Source organism: Odocoileus virginianus, chromosome 6 (assembly GCF_023699985.2).
Source record: "Odocoileus virginianus isolate 20LAN1187 ecotype Illinois chromosome 6, Ovbor_1.2, whole genome shotgun sequence".
In the NCBI taxonomy this organism is placed as follows: domain Eukaryota; kingdom Metazoa; phylum Chordata; class Mammalia; order Artiodactyla; family Cervidae; genus Odocoileus; species Odocoileus virginianus.
Genome location: NC_069679.1, coordinates 35429466 through 35454735, shown reverse-complemented (window position 1 = coordinate 35454735; position 25270 = coordinate 35429466). Strand labels below are relative to the sequence as shown.

At 35.8% G+C, this 25270-nt stretch overlaps 1 protein-coding gene and 1 non-coding gene across 13 annotated transcripts in view; both read right to left on the bottom strand.

Moving 5' to 3' along the window:
• Positions 1 to 25270, bottom strand: part of HERC1 (HECT and RLD domain containing E3 ubiquitin protein ligase family member 1) — a 206459-nt gene that overhangs the window by 77559 nt on the left and 103630 nt on the right. For 9 of the 12 annotated variants that reach the window (XM_070469147.1, XM_070469145.1, XM_070469153.1 and 6 more), the window contains 10 exons: positions 18955 to 19006; positions 15272 to 15337; positions 11945 to 12213; positions 10036 to 10251; positions 9266 to 9386; positions 8796 to 9033; positions 8464 to 8645; positions 4156 to 4311; positions 1901 to 2007; positions 1260 to 1370 (listed from right to left, as the gene is read on the bottom strand). In XM_070469147.1, coding sequence (XP_070325248.1) covers positions 1260 to 1370; positions 1901 to 2007; positions 4156 to 4311; positions 8464 to 8645; positions 8796 to 9033; positions 9266 to 9386; positions 10036 to 10251; positions 11945 to 12213; positions 15272 to 15337; positions 18955 to 19006 — 1518 coding nt within the window. The remainder of the gene's footprint in view (positions 1 to 1259; positions 1371 to 1900; positions 2008 to 4155; positions 4312 to 8463; positions 8646 to 8795; positions 9034 to 9265; positions 9387 to 10035; positions 10252 to 11944; positions 12214 to 15271; positions 15338 to 18954; positions 19007 to 25270) is intronic. The other 3 variants (XM_070469154.1, XM_070469155.1, XM_070469156.1) reach the window with 1 other exon arrangement.
• On the bottom strand, positions 5691 to 5797 carry LOC139035747 (U6 spliceosomal RNA). Its single transcript, XR_011488466.1, has one exon. It is a non-coding gene; the product is annotated as a U6 spliceosomal RNA (small nuclear RNA).

The window sequence follows — 25270 nt, the reverse complement described above, 5'->3', positions numbered from 1 at the left end:
TAAGGGGTCTTAGGACCAAACCTTGGGATATTCCAGCAGTTAGATTAAATAGAAGTGAAAGTCAAAGTGGTAGTCACTCAGTCATGTCCAACGCTTTGCGAATCCATGCACTGTAGCCCACCAGGCTCCTCTGTCCATAGAATTCTCCAGGAAAGAATACTGGAGTGGGCTGCCATTCCATTCTCCAGGAGAGCTTCCCCACCCAGGGACTGAACCCAGGTCTTCTATATTACAGGCAGATTCTTTACCTGAATCTGCCTCAATGGGAATCTGCCTCAGACCAGGCTTTCCCTGGTCTGAGCCACCAGGGAAGCCCTAAAACAGACGAGGAGGTACAAATAAAAAAGGATAAGAAGAAAAGGCCGTTGTACTGGGATAGAAGGAAAACCAGAAAAAGCATGGAATCATGAAAACTAACAGAAAGACTAAGACAGCTAGATGGATGGATTCAAGCAAGAACGATTTAAGAGGTGAAATCAGTGAGGTCTAGGGACCACACGGATTGGGGATATTAGCAAAGTCTAGAATTCCCAGGAATTCAGGTTTGAAAAGCTAGTTGAATGTTAGTGCCACCAATAAAAATGGGGTAGGAGGAAAAGAAGAAAGGTGTGAAGCAAAGACACCTGGGCTATCTATCATTCAAGCTTGGAAGGCAATGAATGTAGTAAAAATGGTCATGATCATGACTGAGACTTCTAGAAAAGCTAAACACAGAACTCTTAGGAACACCAGAATTTGGGATGGAGGCAAGGAGAAAGTCACACCAAAGAAGAGATACCTCCAGAAGGAATTAAGGATTGCCAGAGGGAATCTGGAGAAAGTGATGGTTTGAAAACAATGGAAGGCTAGAGTTTCCAGAGGTTGAGTAAGTTGTGAGCAAAAAGCCATACAATGTATTACCAATAACACCTCTGACATTATTTCAGTGCTTTGGTGGAAGAGAAACGATTGGGCTTAAGAGATGAGAAGTAAGGAAGTGATTTAAACATGTACAAGATTACTCTTCCCAGAGGCTCAGCAATGACGCCCAAAAGAATATATAGAAAGGCTTCATTGATAAAAAATGCTATTTAGGAGAGTGGGAATAAGAGATATTTACAAACTGAGGAGAAGGAAACTCCTCCAGTGGAGAGGGAGAGAGAGTGCAGAGAGGAGACTGAATAACTGATAGAACAATGTCCCTCAAAGGAGAAAGGATCCAGAGACAGGTGGCAAGATATTCACTTGTGCTGTCTAAAACTTTTTGGAAGAATCGGTACCTGTAATTTTATTTCTTGTTCCTTTTCCTTTATCTGAATAGCATGTTTGGCCTGAGCAATGGGTGTCTCCCACATACAATCAGACAGGAGGGAAAACAGGCGTTCCACAACCTGTGTATTGAAGGAAAAAGAATGATAAAATCTGTAAAGGATTATTTAAACTATTTTTAGAAAAGACAAATCATAAGATTAAGTCACCCGTGAGATTTAATTATACCAATGTCTGACAGCTACTTTGGGTAGATGCAAGCTAAAATGTCATTTTTTAGAAAGATCATTAACCCACTACAGAGTGGGTGCAACTGCCCTCATGTTGCCTTGCTATATGGACCTCCGATGAGGCCATACAGCCCCACATCCTTCTCTCTCTAAATGCCCAAACGTAGTAAAAAATTCTATAAATTTTCCTTTCATTTTGACCTTGAAAATATTCACTATACACCACTCCTCACATCTCATAACTAACTTCTCTTTCTCTTTGCTTGGAGATGAAAAATTTAAAAAACAATCTCAGAAGTAGAAGTTGTAGATGCTACTGAATAAATGACATATTTGCAACTGAAGAGACTGTAAGTTTCAAGTTTGGGTGAATCATGTTGCAGATGTAAAGAATATCTTCTAATAATTTAAAAAATAGAAACCTGGGCCATCTGATCATCTTCTACACCAGATTCACAAGCTGGCAGCACAGCCTCAAGGACATGAAGTGCAAGGAGCCTCGTTCTTAAGTTACCAACTAGAGGAATTCCTGGAGGGGAAAAGAACATTGTCTTATTATAAATGTGACTTAAATTCAAAGTTTAAATAAACTTCTTGAAAAAAATCCTTGAGGCTGTTAAGTATTTAGGATGGAATGGACTTCACTTCAGCATATTATCACAAAAGTTCTGGATTCATCCCATATCCATCAATGTATATGAATATTCATGTTCGTGTTTCAGTTTTTATGTATATATAATGGAACAGTACTATAATAAACATCTGTGCCAAGTACCATGCTATGCATTTCATATACATTAATAACTGTTGATCCTCACAAATCCTACATTATATCCTTATTTTACTGATGAGGAAACTGAGGCTCAGAGAAGTAACTTGAGCAAAGCCACATAGCTCAGTAGAGACAGAAGTAAAATTTTAAATGACACATCTGTTAACCTCTAAAGCTCAGGCTTATCATACCCTTTAATTGCTTCTGACCGCATCTATGCCCTGAGGGACCTACAGGGTTAACGGAGAGAAAGCATTTTGTATTTTTCTAAAACAAAGAAAGAGGCAGGATACTGATGCTCTTTTTTCTATCCACTACTATTACTGGGTTGGCCAAAAAGCTCTTTTGGGTTTTTTGCACTGTCTTACAGAAAAATCCAAAAGAACTCTCTTGGCCAACCCAATACAACACAACCAGTAGAAATAAATTAATATCTGATTCTTCTTCACGCTCTAAGAACTTAATATTATCATAAGACTTATTTTATTAAAGGAGAAAAAAAAATACTGTAAGTTATACTAGTAAAGAAAAACTAACGGGAAAATGAGTATAAACCTACTATATATAAGGCTAAGAGGCATAGTTACAGGAAGAACCCTGACTTGAACTACTGCTCTGCCAATAGTAGTAACTTGTAAATTGCAGAGATTTTAAGAAAATGAGAAAGGTAAGGCCTCTTTTAAATAAAATGATGTTTTATTTGCAGCACAGTTGATCAATTTTGGAAATTCTTTAAACACTTTTAACAACAAATCAGGGGAGGGAGCTAAGATGGCGGAGGAATAGGACGGGGAGACCACTTTCTCCCCCACAAATTCATTGAAAGATCATCTGAACGCTGAGCAAACACCACAAAACAACTTGTCATCGCTAGCAGAGGACATCAGACACCCAGAAAAGCAGCCCATTGTCTTCGAAAGGAGGTAGGACAAAATATAAAAGATTAACAACAAATCGATTTCTTGTCAGAATTTGCTACCACAATGACTGGGATAATTCTGTTACAAGAACATTAAGATTTAGTGTGACTCCATTTTACTGTATTTTTGCAGTTAATAACTGCAGCTATTATGTTAATAATAAGCTGCCTGTATTCTTTTTGTTTATATATCAACCTTAAAACATATATAGAATCTAAATTTTAAAAAAATTGAATACATACAAAAATGTAAAAAGAAACACTAATAAACTATATTAAAGTGTACACATATAAAATAACATGCACCACAGAAGACTCTGTTACATTTTAGGACACTTAAGAAAGATTAGGGATGATGATGACGTTCTAGAAATGAACAGCAGTGATGGTTAAGCAACACTGTGAATGTACTCAATGTCACTGAATTGTACACTTAAGCGGTTAAAATGGTAAATTCTATTTTATGTACATTTATTTTAAAAACAATAAAAAGCAAACAGATTTATAGGAAAAGACTGACGGTAATCTATGTACGCAGACCAGAGTTTTAGACTAAGCAGCAAAAATTAAGCTTATTTTACAGAACTCTCAGCACACAACTAGAAATTAAATCAAGACAACAGAAATCATATCACGATGAGAAAGAACAGACAAATTCAGATCTGCATTCTGATAATCCAACAGTTTCAAAATCTGTGCTTAATTATCACATTAAACTGGATGTTCTCCACTTATTATTGTAATCTGAACAACTAGAGACGTTTCCAATATTAAATCTATGATTTAAGTGCTATCTTCTATTATTTATTCCTTTCCATTTTTACTCCTGAAATTACTTTTCTTTCAATCAAATAAGTACACACAAAACAGGAAAGAAAAGTCTTAAAATCAAGGTCAAGTATCCAATGCTGTTAAAAGTCTGGCATTATCTGAATAAAACACATGTGATATGCAAAATATGCCAAAATAAGACAAAGGTCACATACCTGAAGAACATTTCTGAGACGCTATATTTAAAAGCACCTCTGTCCACTTTGGGGAAGCCATTTTTGATTGAATTGCTTTTGAAGATACAACTCTGCGAAGAAAAACTAGAAAATCCCCCAGATGCAGTTCAGCTGCGTGCTGTTTCCTAAGAGCAGCTAAAGAGTGGACAGACAGGTTTACATTATATAAACAAAAGCAAACAGTTTTTTATCAAATAACTTACACTGAGAATGCAGTTAAGTACCACTTAATTCACAACCTAGGCTCTCAATTAGCTGCCTAGGGCCTAGGTTCAATTCCCGGCTGGGGAACTAATATCCTACAAGCCACGCTACATGGACAAAAAAAAAATAAATGTTATGAACTGAAACATATTCTTAAAAACCAAAACAAAACCATGTCTGTGTGTGCGTTAGACTAGTAAAAGCTGACAACTGTGATCACATTTTCAAAAAGTCCATGATCCACTCACCACTTCCCCCATCCTCTGGCCCAATTAAATTAAGAATTACATCTCTAGAAAAGACTTAACTGTTTTTAAGTTTACAAGAAACAAATTTCTAGGCCTGGGTATGGTTTGTCTGAACTCTACATATAAGAAATCTTTCCACCAACCTGCTCTAAACAACCATCCCAATTTTCCCACAAGCATCAAGACCTCTTGTCACCCCTCTAATAGTTTCTCTCCAGGACTGATGCTAAAGCTGAAGCTCCAATACTTTGGCCATCCAATGTGAAGAATGATTCACTGGAAAAGACCCTGATGCTGGGAAAGACTGAGGGCAGGAGGAGAAGAGGGTGGCAGAGGATGAGATGGTTGGATAGCATCACCAACTCAATGGACCTAAGTCTGAGCAAACTGTGGGAGATATTAAAGAACAGGGAAGCCCGATATGCTACAGTCCATGGAGTTGCAAATAGTTGGACACGACTTAGCAACTAAATAACAACCCTGTGGATTTTGAAGCCAAAGAACTTTCTGCTCTTCCTCTAATACACCATATCATCCAACACCTTGGAGGTATGACCCACTCAGAGCCAGGACAAAGAAGTTTGCCAATGGGGCAGATACCGAGAATGTCAGTCTGTAATGTGCATTAAAACATGGAAAACTGTAACAATTTGAAAATAGGCATTTCTTTCAGGGAGATCCTGGCATATCAAATTAAGAAATACACAAATAAGTCACTGGTGATGGAGGGGAGGCCAACTCCCAGCCAAAGGACAGGTCTGGCTAGTCAGTAATTTATAATATCTTCATGGATATCTTGTTAAATGGAGGGCTTCTGTTTTGTTGATGGGTGTGCACGTTTATGATAGAACCAACCTGTTAGGGACAATTAGAGAAAAAGCTAAGCGTTCCTTTTCTACATTTCCTTCTCACAGTACTCTAATCTTTACTTCTTCAGTATTTGCTAATATACAAACCTTTTTAATAATATTAATTTGAAGAATATAAAGTTATTAGCCTGCCCTGGGTACCTACATCTCACTCTAACCTTGTTCCTGTTCTACTGAAATACAATCCTGTTCCTTGTTCCTGTTGCATTTCTTCAAAATCCAGTTCATCCTTGCGCAAGGGCCATGCTAATCTTCTCTGTATCGTTCCAATTTTAGTATATGTGCTGCTGAAGCGAGCACCAAACTCCAGTTCAAAAGTAACCTCTTCCATGAAGCTTTCTCTCTTGGTAGAGACCCCTGGGAAAATTTCTTTTAGGAGGCCTCCATCCAAACCCACTCTCACTCCCAGCAAGCATTTTATTTCTCAGCAAATATTTTTTTTAGTAAGACACTCAATTAATTAAAGTAATACCTTGCTTATAGTTTCCTTTGTTGTGCAAAAGCTTTTAAGTTTCATTAGGTCCCATTTGTTTATTTTTGCTTTTATTTCTAAAATTCTGGGATGTGGGTCATAGAGGATCCTGCTGTGATTTATGTCGAAGAGTGTTTTGCCTATGTTCTCCTCTAGGAGTTTTATAGTTTCTGGTCTTACATTTAGATCTTTAATCCATTTTGAGTTTATTTTTGTGTATGGTGTTAGAAAGTGTTCTAGTTTCATTCTTTTACAGGTGGTTGACCAGTTTTCCCAGCACCACTTGTTAAAGAGGTTATCTTTTTTCCATTGTATATCCTTGCCTCCTTTGTCGAAGATAAGGTGACCATAGGTTCGTGGATTTATCTCTGGGCTTTCTATTCTGTTCTATTGATCTATATTTCTGTCTTTGTGACAGTACCATGAGGGTGGGATGTTTCAAGAGAACAGCATTGAAACATGTATATTATCTAGGGTGAAACAGATCACCAGCCCAGGTTGGGTGCATGAGACAAGTGCTCGGGCCTGGTGCACTGGGAAGACCCAGAGGGATCAGGTGGAGAGCGAGGTGGGAGGGGGGACTGGGATGGGGAGTATATGTAAATCCATGGCTAATTCATTTCAATGTATGACAAAAACTACTGTAATGATGTAAAGTAATTAGCCTCCAACTAATAAAAATAAATGGAAAAAAAAAAGAAAGTAATTAAAGCCTAGAGACCTTAACCAAAACGCTGGTGGATACAGCTTGATGATATAGTTTGTTTCCAGTATCAGTACTATGTTTGAAATGAAGAGTACACCTTACCTTTAGTTAAGCATTATAGAGAGTATGTGGAGTTATTAATACCTGATCTACCTATCGGAATGCCCGGCCACTAGAATCCGTCTCACTCCCAGCCACGCCCATAAACAGAAAAGGTACAACCTGAGGGGAACAGGTGTGGACTCAGTGTGTTGTTACACCTGCAAAGATTCATCCCAGTTTATTTTTTTATTGGATATGGGAGGATGCTGAGAAGTAACTCTTCTGTTTCTTCCATGCTGTCCATATGTGCATTGCTCAACAGAGAGTGGTAAGAAACTATTACCCTAACAACCCTGTATCCCCAGTTGGATCTCAGGAAAAAGGGGAGAGGCACTGAAAGTCTGTTTTTACGTTACCATGCCTTGTGAGTCTCCCCACACTCTGTATAAGCAACATGTTCTTTATAAAAAAGAAGTAACGTGCCAAAGATTCAGCCTCTGAAACCAAAAGTTAGCCCTCAATGAGACTCATACATCCTTCTAGATTCTGACCTAAGAGATTTAGCTATTTCTTCTGAGCTTATTGTATTACACCGTAAATATTTGTTTAAATATCTGCCTTCCTCATTACCCTAGAAAGTGCTAGAGGGCAGAGATAATGTTTTGTCATTTTTGTATCCCCAGCATGTTCCTTTATCCACCCACCTACCTATATAGTATTAATATTATTTAAATACTACCTTATTTAAATATTATTCATTATACTATTCCAATATTAACATTCATCAAGCTCTTATGTGCCAGATACTGCTCTAAGTCCTTTACAGGTTTTAAACTATTTAATTCTCATAATGGTCTTGAAAGACTGGGTCTATTACCTTTGTTTTATCTATCCATCTATCTGGTCCAGAAAGGATTTAACAGCTCCCAGAGCTCATTATGGTAATAAGACATTGGTAGTTACACAAAATTTTTTCAACAAATGATCAGTTTTAGACCTTTATTCCTTTATTATATAACTGACATATGCAGTAGTTCTCCTGGGTTTACATTCTACTGAAATACAACATTCACTATATTTTTTGTGGGGCTTTTTTGGCTGTGCTGTGCAACCTGTGGGATCTTAGTTCCCTGACCAGGGCTTGAACCCACATTCTCAGCAGTAAAAACCAAGTCGTAACCACTGAATGAGGGAATTCCCACAATGTTAATAGTTTTTTAAAGCTATAAGCAGATGACCATATTACAGCAACCAAAATTTATTACAGCTAAGTATAATTAAGAATTTTTTTTAGTGACTAGAGAACAGAACAGCCTAGCAAGAAGTTCAGCTCCCCTAATTCTAACCCAATTCCAAAATATTAAAAACCTTGATCCTGGAGGAACACTTAAACCAAGACTACAACTCAAGAGATGAGCTGTCAGGATTAAATGCTACAAAAACATAATCTGGGGAAATCAGTCTGACAACCAGACTGAGAACTTCTAAGTTCTAGATACAATAGAGAGCCTGAATCTAGACTTTGGGTGGTATAGTTACTACATCAGGGTTAACTGACTGTAAAGAGAGGACGTTCAATCAGACATACATCTACATCATACATATTTGGAGAGAAATGGGGTTTCTAAGTAAACAAAAGTCCTTTCATGCCTCACAACAGCAAGAAGTCTACATTCTAAAGATATTCACACAATGTGGACTCAATAAATGCTTATAAATAATGACAGAAAAAAATGTTTATGACACCTCTGAAATCTCTCTTCTCAGTTTCTCCACTGGAGTCAGTTTTTTTTTCTTCTTCATCCTCTCCTTCTCCAAAAGAGGCCATAAGCAACACACCAGCCTGGGACAACAAATTCTTCAACTGACTACAGAGTAGATCCAACAAAGACTGAACTACCTTGGGGCTCAGTTTATCAGCATAGGTCCTGTGTGCAAGAATGGGGAAAAATAAATTGTGATTATACAGAAGGGCAAGCACACTTAAATACATAAAGAAGATTAGTGGAAAAAGGAAATTACTAAAATGTGAAAGACCAACCCCCACAAAGTTCCAGCAAGACATCTACAATGCTCACCCTGTAGTGATGGCTAGAATCTGAAGCAACCTTGTACTAGCCACTTTTAAAGCTGTGCTAAGCTGGGAAACACCTGTTTTTGGCAACAATTGAAGAGGCTGTCCTAGCATGGTGTCTGTGCCACATAACTGCGACAATACATTTAGCAGACCAGTGGAAATCGCCAAAGAAACATCTACTGGCTGATAGTGAACACTCAGGGCAAAAACTGTAACCAAAAGGAGACGCTGCTGGGCTTCTAGAAAAAAAAGAGAAAGACAACTGAGAATCTTCTTTGACGTTAACAAAGCATTTACTAGTCATATTCCAAAACATAAATGGCAGTATGGAACACTATTACACTTTCAAATATTTATTCTTTACAGATAAGCTGACGTACTAATGTTATTAAACACAGATCATTAGCTACCTACTATAACCCCAGGTGAAAATGCAACTTGCATCTCATATTTGCATGTGCAGTTACTCACCAATGTGGTGCTTGTTGGCTTGCAGGGCTCTCTCCAGCGTAGCAGACAATTGTTGATAAATCTTATGCACAGCCACCTGGATTTCAATCTGAATATTTCTCTTAGCTGCTCTGATCCCATCCTAAATTACACATAAAGATTTACCTTTTCTATTAACAACAATAATACTTCCTACTTTTGAAAGTAATAGCATTTTATCCCTAGTCTATACTAGAGCCCTCTGGTAAGTTTTTAATCATTTTGTATATTTCAGTATATAAAAGTTAAAACTTATTTTTCAATGCTTGAAAATTCTTGATTCTATATAATCTTTCTCCTTTCCCACAAAGCATTTTTCCTCTCTAAACATAGCAGACAAGAAGAGAACACTTAAAAAAAAACAGTTCAAACAACCAGAGAAACTAAGTAAAACTGATCAAGTCTAAAATGTAAATTTTTGAAACCCATTCTCCCAAATACCAACCCTGTCCCAACTTAAATCTACCTCTATGCAATTTGGCTAAGGGGTAATAAAACTGAGCCAGCAAAGAATGTAAAAGTACAACAGTACCATAGCTTACCTACTGCTTTATCTAATTGCAGCTATACTACTATTTATTACTCAAGAAATGAAACCAATGATATCATTAAGTCATTTAGGTCTTTATATTTTTAAACCTCAATTCTAAACACCAAAAACTTTAGCATTATTAAACTGGTGTTATAAAAATACAGCTAAAATCTGCATATACTGCAAGGTGCCATCCTCACAGGACAGATCTTTCACCTACCTGATAGTGATGCAATCGGCCACTCTCTCCTTTGGCTCCTGCATGTCCAACAGTGCCTAAACCGAAACACCCTGCTAGAAACTGCAGCCTCACAGATGTGAGCAAAGTGGATGACTGGAAACCTGAGCTTGATCTGCTTCCTGTCAGAGAGATGCTACCTTTTTCTTCCATTCCAGACAACAGAACAAGTATCTGATGAAGTGCCTCTAAACGGAGCTTGCAAAAAGGAAAAATAAACATATTTTAAAATTCTTCACTGAACTGAGACACAAATAACTCTCTGCATCATAGACAATATATTTCTCAATGTACAGAAAATTCTGATATTTCTTAGGAATCTGTTCTATTGACATAAATAATTATTTTACTATTATGACTTTAAAAATTAAAATATCTCTCAGGTCTGTGCAGCATACTTCAGTATAAAAGAAGTTATACAGTACAATGGAAAAATTAGTAAATCTGGAAGCAGGAGACCTAGTTTAAAGGCCAGAGTAGTCCAATCACTATGCAGTCTTGGGAAACTCACTTAATTTCCTGAGTCTCCGTTTCTTCATGTATAAAATAAGGCTATTAGTACTTTAATCTACTCACAGAACTACTGTGATGCTCATGAGGAGATACATGTGAAGGTTTCAAAAGTGTCAAGTAGTAAGGATACTGCTTCCTTTTCTTATAACACTGTTATATAGAATGAATACTCTTTAGCTTAAGGATTAGAAGAAGTATTCCCAAAAGGTCTCAATGTGGTTCTCTTGAACTTTGGGCTCTATCTTCCCTAGGAGGACAAATATCCACCACAGCAGTCAACTGGCCTATACCTCTTTTTTTTATATAAACTTTTTATTTAGAAATAATTTTGTATCTCTAGGAAGAGTTCCTGTATACTTTCCCCAAGTTTCTCCTACTGTTAACATCTTACATAATTATGGTACATTTATCAAAAACAAATTAACACTGGTACAACACTATTAACCAAACCACAGAATTTATTTGGATTTTACCAGTTTCCCCATAATGTCCCCTTTATGTTCCAGGATCCAATCCAGACTATTACACTGCATTTAGTTATCTTGTCTCCTTTAGTCTGTGACAGTTTCTGTCTTTGTTTTCCATGACCTGGACACTTACAAAAGGCTGTTCCTATATTTTATAGCATGTCCCTTGATTTGAGTTTGCCTGATGTTTTCTCATGTTTGGACTACAGATATGGATTTGGGGAAAGAATATTATAAAGTCTCCCTCTTAATTATATTATTATCACCGTGCATGATATTAGCATAACCTATTATTATGGTGATATTAATCTTGATCACTTGGTTAAGGTGATGTCTGCCAGGTCTCTGCAAAGTAAAATTACTTCCCCTCTCCCCCAATTTTCACACTCTGTTAGCTCTAAATCACTAAGTCCAGCTTACTCTTAGGAGGAGGAAAATTAAGCTCACCTCCTGGCAGGAAGAGGATCAAAGAATTTGAGGACATGTTAAAATCGCGATCATTAATAAATATTTTGAGGGAGATATTTAAGAGGCTTTGTTCACTAACTTTAGCATTCATCATTATTACCATGACGTTCTAATCTAGCCCTTTTTAAACAGAGACAAATGTGTCAAAAATGGAGACTCTAAGAGCAGATCTGTATGATCACCCACCAATCTTATTATAGTTTCCAGGAGACAAGGAAACACTTAGTGATTAGAGTATCTTGTTCTAAAAGACAGCAATTAAAAATACACTATTGTTCACTGCAAAGAAAATATCAAGTTGCTCCAGTTAAGACAGCAATATCAAAAAGTTCAGGTGAAGGAAAGACGGAGGCAAGGAGTAGAAGAAAAGGAAAAAATTTTCCTATTAATTGTATATTCAGTGGTTCATAGTCCCTCACAAGGAGTAAATATCAAAAACTTACTTCGGCCCTTAACTGTTGCTGCTCCATTGCAATGATGGAGGCCTGGGGACTTGTAGACATACTTTCCTCTGGCTCTTTAAAACCTGGAGCATTCCCCACATCTCCACTCACAAAGCTTACAACATTTTCAATCAAAGTGTGAACTCCCAAAGACTTGGTAAGATCAAAATCAGACTCAAATGAATAAGAGGAATTGCACAACCAGTCTCTGTTATGTTTCAGGCGAGTCCATGAGTCGCTCAGGGATTCCAATTGACTGTGCATAGGACCTACATACAAACAGAACAAACATGCATCACTGATGACCAAGTAGAACACACATTCTGAAACTAGATGAAGGCTGAGTGCTGCTACCAGCTGGTGAGGAATGGATACTCATGTTTGAATACATGCATGCATTAAGTGAATCTGAGCAAAATGCTTTGCTAAAAAACAACAAACAAACAAAAACTAGAGCAATGTAAGAAAAGAAAGGGAAAGCCCTGTTTAATGTACTAGTGTCTCTGTAAGCGCTTTAGCAACACGCTGCCACAAGAAAAAGAAAGGCAGAAGCTGTTCTCAAAATGCTTAGCTTAAAAGGCTCTGCAGTATTAAACCAGACCATCATTTATGACCACAACAGAACTAGGCACTTAGGGCACTGCTGGTAAGATCAACTAGCAATAGAACGTCATCTGATTTAACATTATCATTGCAAAGAGTGAATTAAGGTTGTGCAAAGTGTCTACATATCTGCAATGAAATATTACCAAAAAAATGAATATAGAAGGGCAAGTAAACTTACACAAAAAGGAGACATAAACATCACCCTTTGGGTTTCATTAATGTAAGAAACATTTTCGCTGTGTTATATGCATATTTATTGCAGGCTGTGAAACTCCTTTATAGAAGAAGCAAAGTTTCACAGATAAGAATATATAAGATTTACTATAAAATTATATCTACATAAAATTACCAAATGGTGTAACAATAGTGGCTAATACCATTAGTTTTGCCAAAGGGCATTTTATAGCTTAAAATCTTTACATTAGACAGCAAAAATGTTAGTATGTGTGATCACAACATTATCCAAGTCATATGCCAGCAGGGGCTTTAAATAAATATATCAATGTCTAATTCTTACAAGCTTTGTCTTTTTTGGTTTAACTGATCTCAGGTACGTGAGTTAGATTAATCATACTCTGGCTCATGATATACTCTCATCAATGGTCCATGCATGGTTTGCTTTTGTATTTATATTTATAATAAATGTGAACACAAAAAGTAGAAAATTTGGCAGAATACTATCTATATGTTCCTCCCCACAACCCATCTCTCTCCTGTGTCCTCCCACCTAACGCTTTCATTATTGCTATTAAATACTGTTTTATATGTAATCCCAAGACAAATAATGTTTAGTGTTAGTTGCTTATGACCTTATGAAAAAGCACCATTTTAAGTAATCTTTTTGTATATTATGTTTTCAGTATAATATTGCTAATACTCATTCACATTATTCCATGTAGCCACAGTTCATTTCTTTGAGTGCTATGGAATATCTTACTGTGTGAACCCACCAAATTTTTCTATTAGGAATGAATTAAGAATGAAGTATCTAATAAAATATGTATTACAAAAATTACATTTGCTACATACTAAATGGAAAATATTTGGTAAGAGGACTACTAATGCCTGCAGAGAAAATGAACTAACACAATATTGACTATATAACTTACTTCTGAATTATTACACTGATGTCAGGAAAACCTTAGGACTTCAAAATGAGACACAGGAATTCACAACAGGCAGTTAATATTATAAAGCAGATATGAAATAATTTATATGAATTCTACTAAAATAATTTAGAATGACAAAGAATATATGGTTTATCTGCCTTTCATATTTTAGCAAAAATTCTTAAGATTAAAAAATGTTAGATTTTCAGTTCTATTTAAATTGAAATAACCAATCTGAAAATTTCCCCTAACTGTATAGCTGATTATTTTTGCAAGTAGAACAGAAAAGTGTAAAAATCCAAAGAAAAATGTCATGGATGCATAATGTATTTAATTAAAAATGATATTTAAAAAATAAAGCAGGTAAGTGTGGAATGTAGAATAAAAGAAAGAATCATTTTTCATTTCCTTAAGCATTCCAAAATCAGAATCTGGATTTAACCTTAACTTACAAATAATATTTTTTGGCTCTTAGCATTGAGCTTATTGGTTCAATAAAAAAATTTCAGAATAAAAAGTTCTTCTACCTTATAATAATTGTTTTTCAAAGTGAAAATAAAATGTGCAAAGAGTTAATGTTAGAACCACGTAAGTAAAAGCTACCTTAAAGATTATCTAGTCCAGTTTCCTCACTTGAGGAAACAGAGGCTAAAAGAAAATGATCTTCTAAATTAATAAGAGCAATTCCTTAGGTTTATGGGAGGTGATCTTACAAACACTTGTTAATCAACTCACAAAACAATGATCCATGGGAATTCTACTGCCTGCCTACACAAAGGTTCAATTGTGAAGAATCTACAGGAAGTGAATTGCCTTAATATACTCCAAAATATCCTGTGGAATAGGTAGCCAATCCCCAAATTAAGTCCTTTTTGCAATTTAAAACAGGGGTCAGCAAGCTTTATCTATAAAGAGTCAGTTAGTAAATATTTTAGATTTTGTGGATTATTCATGGTTCATGCAACTACTCAACTCTTCCGTTGTAATGTGAAAGGAGCCACAGATAATACATGAGTGTGGCTGTGTTCCAATAAAACTTTAAAACAAAGACAGCAATCTACATTTAGCCCACCAGTCATAGTTTTCTGACCCCTAATTTAAAGCATGCAACTTATTAAGTGTATAGACCAAACAAAACTTTGTATGAACAAAAGAACAAGAAAGACGCTACCTGAAAGCATCAGGATAAATAAAGAAACTTTTATAACCAAAATGTTTAGGCTGATATCAAAAATACTTTGAAACACAAAATCTCATAGTATGGAAATGAGAAATGAAAAACTGTAATTGTTAAAAAAAATTATAATAACCTAATAATTAATTTGTTCTGTACTGTTTTGTCTGAATATAGGAAATACTATGTCTGAAAAGCATATCAAAAGCCTCTATAGAGTAACTATGACTGACCCAATTCTTACTTAATATTAATTCAGACTCTCCTACTATAAAAAGAAAGTGTGAAATCCAACAAGAAATTTGAGATTGTTTACTTGTCCTTATAACTTTGGTTCTTATGTGGAATTTTCAAAATGAACATGGCAGAGCTGCAATACATACTTTATAAACCATAAAATATGTAGGCAAGCTAAAAGGGGAAAAAAATTAAACATGCCATCATGTACTTGCTTGAAGCTCTTCTTTTTTCTGGGGCTCAACTGGCCAAAAAGGAGTAAATACACTACCACAACAAGAATCAGAAGACAAAAGGAGAAATTTCACACAGGAGACAACATTCACATTTGTTCTTCTTTATACAATCTAATTTGAAATGCATAGGTAAAACAGCATTTCACCCATACAAGTCATACCATGAAACACACATGTTGACAAATGTTTCTGATATTATTTAGCAATAATACACTAACACTGTATTTAAAGACCTGGGGCAGGTTGGTAAAATCAAACCATGATGTTCCTTCTTAAATTTTTGCTTTGGTATCTCCATCATTTTTCACTGATTATATCAGCTTCAGCTTAAATACAAAAACTAAAGTATCTGCAAAAAGGTAGTGTCCTTCAGTAAGAAGGCACTCAGTTCTGCACAACTACAGCAAATCTTTTATGTATTTATCAAAGTACCCAAATATTAACAAGTTAAACAGGTTTTGTCAAGAATTTTGACACGCTATTATGAGAATTAAATGGGTTAATATGTTTGAAGTGATTAGCCCAATATCTGGCATATAGTAAACAGTTTTTCTGTGTTTAACGAACACAAATTTGATATTACTTCTGAGGTGCTAAGCAGAAATATGGATCACCAGTCTCTTTTTGAAGTAATTTATGATTTTTTTTTTATTTAGAATTTAGCTCTGATGAGCAAGTTGGCTGAGCTCAATTTATTTGCTCACTTCACTCCTTCCTACCATATTCACTTTCTTGGACCAAGAACTTGTACCATTGTGAAACATTAACTGGAATGAGGGGAAAAGAAGCAATCATGGTTCAACAGCATGAATTCCAATATCCCCAATGCCAAATACTGAAATTATAGGCACTAGGCCCTCTCAAGGAGTAGTCTTTGGAGGAGTAGTCTTTGAAATTTATATATATCATAATATAAATTTTATGAAAATACTTATATTTTCATAAGCATAATAAAGATCTGAGAGAAAAGTAATTTTAGCCAATGGAATAACACACATTTAAAAGCAGCTAAAATGTGTATACAACCATTAATTGTCATTAATCTATCCATTTAGTTTCAATAACAGATACAATTAAATAGTGCTATCTCTAATTTCTCTTATTAAACTTTTAATAACTCAGGACTACTACACTAATAAATGAAAAATGAAAGTGAGAGAAAAAAGTTTACATTTTCTCCTCAAAATACTGTAAAGGGATAAATAAGCACATAGAAGAATTCTCACTTGGCTGGACATCTGCTTGTCCTTCATAGCTCAAGTCAGAATCAGAACACCTGAATTGCTCCAAAAAGTTCTCACACTTGGTAGGTTCATCTGCCCAATTGAAGATAGGCATGTTATAGTTTATGACATCTGGTCCATTTTGACAATAAATAAGGAAAAAACAGAGTGGTTTATTTTACCATCATTTAAGAACAAAATAAAACAAAACAAAACCCCACTGTGGTCAGAGGGTAGTCTCTAAATATACATTATTTTAAAAAATTCTTTTCAAAATATAACTTTCCAAGTGTATTTTCATGTTAATTTCTTTTAAAGAAATTAATTATAATTAAATAAATGAAAACTATTAAGTATACATTTTCATTGTTTAATCCACAAACACTAGGATTCATTGAGATTGAAAACTATTTTTGCTGCTCTTCCTAGAACAGTAATTCTTCTATTTTCTAGTCACCTACTCTTAGGAACAAAGCTATCAGCAAAATTTTTGCCTGAGAACATTAAGATGTAATGATTACTAGAATAAATTGGTACCACATTAAGTGATATCATCATAATTAACATAATAACAAGTTTGCCTCCCTATTATAACCTCCTAAATGGGTAATTTAAACAAACTTTCCCCAAGAGGTCCTATTTATTTGCCTGTTTCCAATAAAGAAAAGTTTCAAAAAGTTGATAGGTCTTGGTACTACTTTGAACTTTTGTAAAAGTTGGTTTACCCATAAACTGAACTTGGATAATTAATTCATTTGCATCTACTTAGCTCTAAAACCACATGAAATCTACTTAGAGGGCAACTGATTAAAATTATGAACAGGAAGCAAATCTAGGATAGTTAAAGTGTCATATTAATTTCGAAGTAATTTACACTTGAATTCTAGGTTATTCTTAATTCAAAGCTAAAAATACCACTTTTTGTTTTACTCCAAAGATTACTCTGCTACATGCTGACATAGTTATCATAAACTGAATCTCAAATTTATATTTTCATAAGCATAATAAAGATCTGAGAGAAAAGTAATTTTAGCCAATGGAATAACACTCATGAGTATATCAGTATGGTAGGAAGCTCTTAGTATGACAGGTTGGATCCTTTATGCTACTCAGTGAGCTTGAAGCCGTCTTTTCATTAATATAACATAGAAATTAAAGCAACAACTTTCACCTGAGCTAACCAAAATTAGGACGGTAAAAATGTTCTAAAAATTTAATTACTAACTCAAGTGGTTAAAGAAAACGATACTTCTGCCTAATTATGGCACATGAATTGCTAATTTTCAAAGAATTAGAAAACAATAAAGTACACATTGCATATGACATTAAACAACACTAATTTCTTTGATATGTCATATACTCTATAATATTTTTGGAACTCAGCACCTTGTTATGTTATAGTACTAAACGACTTTTCAACAAAGAAGGTACCAGCTTTAGTCCGTGTAACTCCTAAGAGTTCAAAAAATCATTCTTAGTATTCTAAGTATAAATACCAACATTTCTTCTAAGCTACAAACACAAAAATGAAAAAACTGTGTGTGCATTGCTTCCTCTAATTTCTCAGTTTTCCCTTCTCACTTTTTTTCCCTGTAGGGAAACCTAACATCCTGCCAAGGAAGCTATCAAGAGAAGGGTTCAATTCTGAAATATAAAATATTTAATATCATGAGGAAAAAAGTTTTCCCACCAGCTCTTAGGAAATTACCACTAGCAGCAACTTTTAACACTTCACATTTTCACAAGCACAGAATAAATAGGTTTAATAAAAAATGCAGATTAATAAAGAATAATACCTGGTGAGTTTTTAGTTACCTTGGATTTGTATTATCTAAAACTGCTGTTCTTTCCATCTATTGGCACATATAAACAAGAGTTAACTATATTATTCATTAAGATACAGCTTTTAACAAATAAATTTAACTCTTGATAACACTAAAATTGCTCCTCATGGGAAAATTTCATTCTTAGAAATCACCTATTTCTTACATGTTTTATCTTGAGAGGTAAAGAGGAAAAAAATTAGAAGCTCTCAGTTTAAAACTGTATATATGTGTATGAAAGGGCGGTGGAGGTGGGTGGTAAAAGAGCTCTCCCTGTAATACCACCTGAACAACAGCAGCTATACCCGTGAGCTAGAGTATAGAAAATTATGTCCATAACTCCTCCACAATGTAAAGTACCACTTCCAGAATCCACAAAATTTTAAAAAAGTCAAAACACAACTGAGAAACAGAACCGATTTTTAACTCCTATACATTCCCAGATTTAAGAGTATTATTTTCAAGAAAATGATCTCCCTCTTTTTTCTGACAAAATGTTTCTAATTTTTTTACAATAATGCTTCAGTGACATTCAGATCTAAATACATCATATATAAAAAGAGCTACTTAATTTAATCAGATATTTAATATTTAATCCTCACCTCTCTTTCTATGAGATGATGCCAAATCCAAATCAACATTTCGTCTTCCACTCTGTTAAGTTAAAAATAATAAAATTTAATTGTGAAAATAATTTCAAGATTAAGATTAAACAGAGTACTAGAATAAAAAATAATCTATATAATTATAGCAATGTGCTACTTATTCACCAGTCAAGTCAGGCTAAGAAAAAGTGTCTCTAAAAACCCAATGAAAACAGCTTTAAGAAAGCTCAGACAGATGACTCTGAGAAACTAATCACAAAGTCAATGTGCACATTAATTAACAGTGTAAAGTAGCAGAAGTTTTTCTTTGTTGTCACCATTTTCTCTTCAAAATTGTTGTCTTTTATCTTCCAAACACAGTATGATCTCTTATTAACACCCTCAAGATGCCTAAAGCCCCGTAGCAAAGTCTCATTTTCCAAAATTACTACTTGTTCTACCTTCACTTTCTATTGGTTCTAAAACTATTAGTCTTGGCTAGGTGTACTGAAGAGAATCTTATAAATTCACACTAACAGAAGACTAAGACAGTCCTAAGCCTTCTAGTTGAAATCTCAAATTGGTGAAACTGCAGTCAGCTTAATAAAACAGTGCAAGCTTTTAGGAAGAACAGAAGTATATTTCTGTGTGCCTGTGGTGGGGAGGCACTGGTGACAACTATCTACTCTCTCTTATGTAAAGACAACCATATACTGGTTGTCTGTACAAACCCATAACTAGATTTATGCACAGATACGACATCAGGATCTTAGCAATATCAACTGCACTCTATCACACAATAAAAAAGTTGGTAGCAAAGAAGAAAGCCTGCAGAAGTGACAAAACAGATCTATTTAGGAAACCTTGTTTGGAAAATCTCTTCCTGGTGACCCACACTGTGGATAAGTACATTTTGTTTTACATACACACACACACCAGAAATAAGCATGCCACCAGGCCATTTGGGGCTGGAGAAAACACCAAAGAGTTGTCATGATACTTCCTGAAGATACTACCATGTCATGCAATGTAATATTTTTATCAAACAGTAACTTTGCCATTAGGGATTACTGAAGAAATTTATCTCAGGCCTCAGAACCAGAAATATCTCAGTTTTTCTCAAAAATAAAAATTTTATTTTTTGTTTGTTTTTATCTGTTAGTCATTATGAATCATGCAACTCATATTTTTCCTATTCAGTGGCCCATCTCTAGGAGAATATCACAGGCTACATGAGGAGGTATGCAAATCTTACTCAGGACTGTATTTTCCTCTCTCAGCTTCTTCTAGTCCTAATTCATTCTCTTATACTTTTATAAACAGTATTTACTTGTGTATGCTAAATCATTTTTTTGTGAAAGAAGCGGGTAGGGAAATGAGGTGGGTAGACTAAGAGTAAAGTAAGAAATGATAATAAGCATAACATCTGTCAATCAAACAGTTAGGTTTAACTGTGTAACTGTTGACTTAGGTTTCTCTGTTTACTAAAACAAGAGAAGCAGATAATGTATCACATAATACTCTTTATAAAAGAAGATTAACACATAGGTTTAGCATTAAGCAGGTTAACTTCAGTTATTTTAAGAAAGCATTTCATTGAGTAACAATTCAGGATAAATAAGTACTACTAGATATTAAAGATATGAATGATAATCCTAAATAAACTCAGACAGAAGGGTAACATATTTCAGCTGGAAAATCTCACATTGCCCCCATGGCTTGGTCCTCTTTGTCTATGTGAGGCTCAAAACTGAAGGGTCAGCCTAGGTCTCCTCATCAACAAGAAAATCTGCTCTCTCTAGTTCTTGACTTATCCACTTTCTATGACACTATCTCTCCAAATATTCCATAAGAAAAGATGATCAGGAGCCCATCTTTTTAAAAATTATGTTTATTAATGTTTTTAAAACTATAGAAACCAGACTTTGCAGTTAGATCTAAGTTCAACCCACCTCCATTTATTTGTCTTCCGATTATGTTTTGAAAACATAACTTTCAGCATTTTCAGTTTAAATTGTATTTCTAAACTTGTTTTTCACAACTACCCAGGGAGGCAAGTATAACAGGAAGAGATATTCCCCATTTCAAAGATTAAAATGCTGGAGCTCAGAAAGCTAAAAGTGTCAGGCCCCAGATCAAAATAAACAGTTTTGTGATTAAATCAGATTTCATTGTTTATTTCCAAAAGGTATGCCACTTTAACTCTCATTTTTTATCTTTTCATATCAGTTGAAATGAATTATCAATTATTTACAATGTGTAAAGCACAATGTTGGAAATATGAGGGGCACTATGAACTAAAAAAGGAACTTCAGAAATTTGAAGAGGTCTACTGGAAAGAAATACTAATAATATATAAGTAAATCCAACAACTAGAGAAAGTCCACAAGCAGCAACAGAGTTCCAGTGCAGCCAAAAATTTAAAAATTAATAAATAAAATTTTTATTTATTTTTTTTCCATTTATTTTTATTAGTTGGAGGCTAATTACTTTACAATATTGTAGTGGGTTTAGCCATACATTGACATGAATCAGCCATGGATTTACATGTATTCCCCATCCTGATCCCCCCTCCCACCTCCCTCTCCACCCGATCCCTTTGGGAATCCCTCTGGGTCTTCCCAGTGCACCAGCCCCGAGCACTTGTCTCATGCATCCAATCTGGGTTGGTGATCTGTTTCACCCTTGATAATACACATGTTTCGATGCTGTTCTCTCGAAACATCTCACCCTCACCTTCTCCCATAGAGTCCAAAAGTCTGTTCTGTGCATCTGTGTCTCTTTTTCTGTTTTGCATATAGGGTTATCGTTACCATCTTTCTAAATTCCATATACATGCGTTAGTATACTGTATTGGTCTTTATCTTTCTGGCTTACTTCACTCTGTATAATGGGCTCCAGTTTCATCCATCTCATTAGAACTGATTCCAATGAATTCTTTTTAGTGGCTGAGTAATATTCCATGGTGTATATGTACCACAGCTTCCTCATCCATTCGTCTGCTGATGGGCATCTAGGTTGCTTCCATGTCCTGGCTATTATAAACAGTGCTGCGATGAACACTGGGGTACACGTGTCTCTTTCAGATCTGGTTTCCTCGGTGTGTATGCCCAGAAGTGGGATTGCTGGGTCATATGGCAGTTCTATTTCCAGTTTTTTAAGAAATCTCCACACTGTTCTCCATAGTGGCTATACTAATTTGCATTCCCACCAACAGTGTAAGAGGGTTCCCTTTTCTCCACACCCTCTCCAGCATTTATTGCTTGTAGACTTTTGGATAGCAGCCATCCTGACTGGAGTGTAATGCAATCTATAGATTCAATGCAATCCCTATCAAGCTACCAATGGTATTCTTCACAGAACTAGAACAAATAATTTCACAATTTGTATGGAAATACAAAAAACCTCGAATAGCCAAAGTAATCTTGAGAAAGAAGAATGGACCTGGAGGAATCAACCTGCCTGACTTCAGACTATACTACAAAGCCACAGTCATCAAGACAGTATGGTACTGGCACAAAGACAGAAATATAGATCAATGGAACAGAACAGAAAGCCCAGAGATAAATCCACGAACCTATGGACACCTTATCTTCGACAAAGGAGGCAAGAATATACAATGGCAAAAAGACAACCTCTTTAACAAGTGGTGCTGGGAAAACTGGTCAACCACTTGTAAAAGAATGAAACTAGAACACTTTCTAACACCATACACAAAAATAAACTCAAAATGGATTAAAGATCTAAATGTAAGACCAGAAACTATAAAACTCGTAGAGGAGAACATAGGGAAAACACTCTCTGACATAAATCACAGCAGGCTCCTCTATGACCCACCTCCCAGAATATTGGAAATAAAAGCAAAAATAAACAAATGGGACCTAATTAAAAATTAATAAATAAAAATTTTAAAAAATTAAGTAAGTCCACCATGAGACAAATCATTAGTGGTTTATTAGAGGTACTAACAAACTGCCAGGGAAACAACAAAGTCACTGTTGAGTAATCTTAGGTAAACTTTTGGAAGAGGTGACATTTTAACCAGTCCTTAGGAGTGAGGCAAGACTTCATCAACAAAGGAAAAGGACATTTAAGGCAAACAATCATTGAGCAGAAGCTCAAAAGGTGTGTTTGGGGTCTGGGCAGATGGACTTCCATGCTATGGCAAAACTGCAGATTACTGCAGGGAAAAGGGCTTCAAAAGCAGGCAGGCAACATTTTCCAGAATCTTTGATTTCTGGGCAGTCACTGAGTTTTTTGGTTTTTTAATAAGAAGGTAGCATGAATAAAAAGGTAGCATGACCAGGAGGTGTTCTGCTGTTGAAGTGTGTTCTTGTTTTGGGTGTTTTTAAGAGCTCCAGCTCTGGCAGCAGTACCAAAGGAGGGGGACTGGAAAAGACAGGGAGATCAGTTTGAAAACTACCCATTCAGGCAAAGGTAACAAGGACCTAAATTAAAGAGCTGAAAGAACAAGTAGGCACAGAAATTTTACCAAAATAGATCAAACATTCATTAGAAAAAAAATATTTAATGACTACTGTGTGCCAGGCACTACTGGTACTTGGGATACAGCTGTGAATAAAACAGTAAAAATTTCTGTCCTCAGGGAACTTATATTCTAGTGTAGGCTAAGAGAAACTGATAAATACAGCAAGTAAATAATGCTAGGTACTGGGCAGGGTTGGGAGTGGGAATGGGGGTGGGGGTGGGTATCAGCTTCCCTGATAGCTCAGTTGGTAAAGAATCCACCTGCAATGCAGGAGACCCTGGGTCAATTCCTGGGTTAGGAAGAGCTGCTGGAGAAGGGAGAGGCTACCCATTCCAGTATTCTTGGGCTTCCCTTGTGGCTCAGCTGGTAAAGAATCTGCCTGCAGTGCAGAAAATGCAGGAGACCTGGGTATCAGCTTCCCTGATAGCTCAGTTGTAAAGAATCCACCTTCAACACAGGAGACCCTAGGTCAACGCCTGGTATGGTAAGATCCCCTGGAAAAGGGAAAAGCTACCCACTACAGTATTCTGGCCTGAAGAATTCCATAGACTGTATAGTCCATGGGGTCGCAAAGAGCTGGACACGACTGAGTGGCTTTCACTTTCACTGTGGGGGTGGAGTGGAAGGGGCAGAGCAAGGCAAAGAGGACAGGGAGTGAACATCTGAAGAGGGCAAACTGGAGTTTCAAACAGAGTGGTTAGGGTAGGCATCACCAAAAAAGTAACATTGGAACAAATGCTTGAAATGAGGGGATTTGCCTGCAGACAACAGTATTCCAATTAGAAAAAACAGCTGTATAAAGGTCCTATGGGGAAGCTGTGTGGTATGTTTACAGAAAAGTCAAGAGGTCAGTGTGGCAAGAAGGAGGGTCATCAAGGAGGAGAGGAGCAGCAGAGGAGACCAGAGCGGAGTGAGGCCAGGATGTGCAGAATGGTATAGACCCCTACAAGTCACTGGAAGTTCTGAGGAGAAGAGTGACATGATCTGTTATAAAACTGTCACGGAGTTAGGAGAATATTGAGACGGATCAACTTGGAAAATCAAAAGGACAGAAAGGAATACTCAGTAGATGGTAAGACTGGAAATGTGAATCGGGACAAAGAGATACTAATGGGAATGAAGAAAAGGAGGAAGAACAGACAAAAACATACAATGAAACTTGCTTGAAGACACTGTTCAACTTTCCTACAGGAGGAATCTTTCACACTTAGAAGTTTCTTTTAAACAATAGCATCATATTTATGTAGCATTCCATACTTCTCAAAAACACTTTCACATCTATTTTCTCAGTTCACACAAGAGAGAAATTTCAGAATTCAGGAATTTCAGCTAAAAATGGATTGTATCAGTCAATCCAAAAATACAAGCTAGAAACTATAAAACTCTTGAAGGAAAACACAGGCAGAACACTCTTTGACATAAATCACAGCAAGAGCCTCTTTGACCCACCTCCTAGAGTAAATGGAAATAAAAACAAAAATAAACAAATAGGACCTAATTAAACTTAAAAGCTTTTGCATAGCAAAGGAAGCTATAAATAAGATGAAAAGACAACCTTCATAATAAGAGAAAATAACTGCGAACAAAGCAACTGACAAAGGATTAATCTCCAAAATATTCAAGCAGCTCATGCAGTTCAACATCAGAAAAGCAAATAACCCAATAAAAAACAGGGAGAAGATCTAAACAGACATTTCTCCAAAGGAGATATGCCAATGGTCAACAAACACTTCAAAAGATGCTCAACATCGCTCCTTATTAAAGAAATGGAAACCAAAACTACAGCGAGATATCACCTCACACTGGTCAGAATAGCCATCATCAAAAAAATAAATGTTGGAGAGC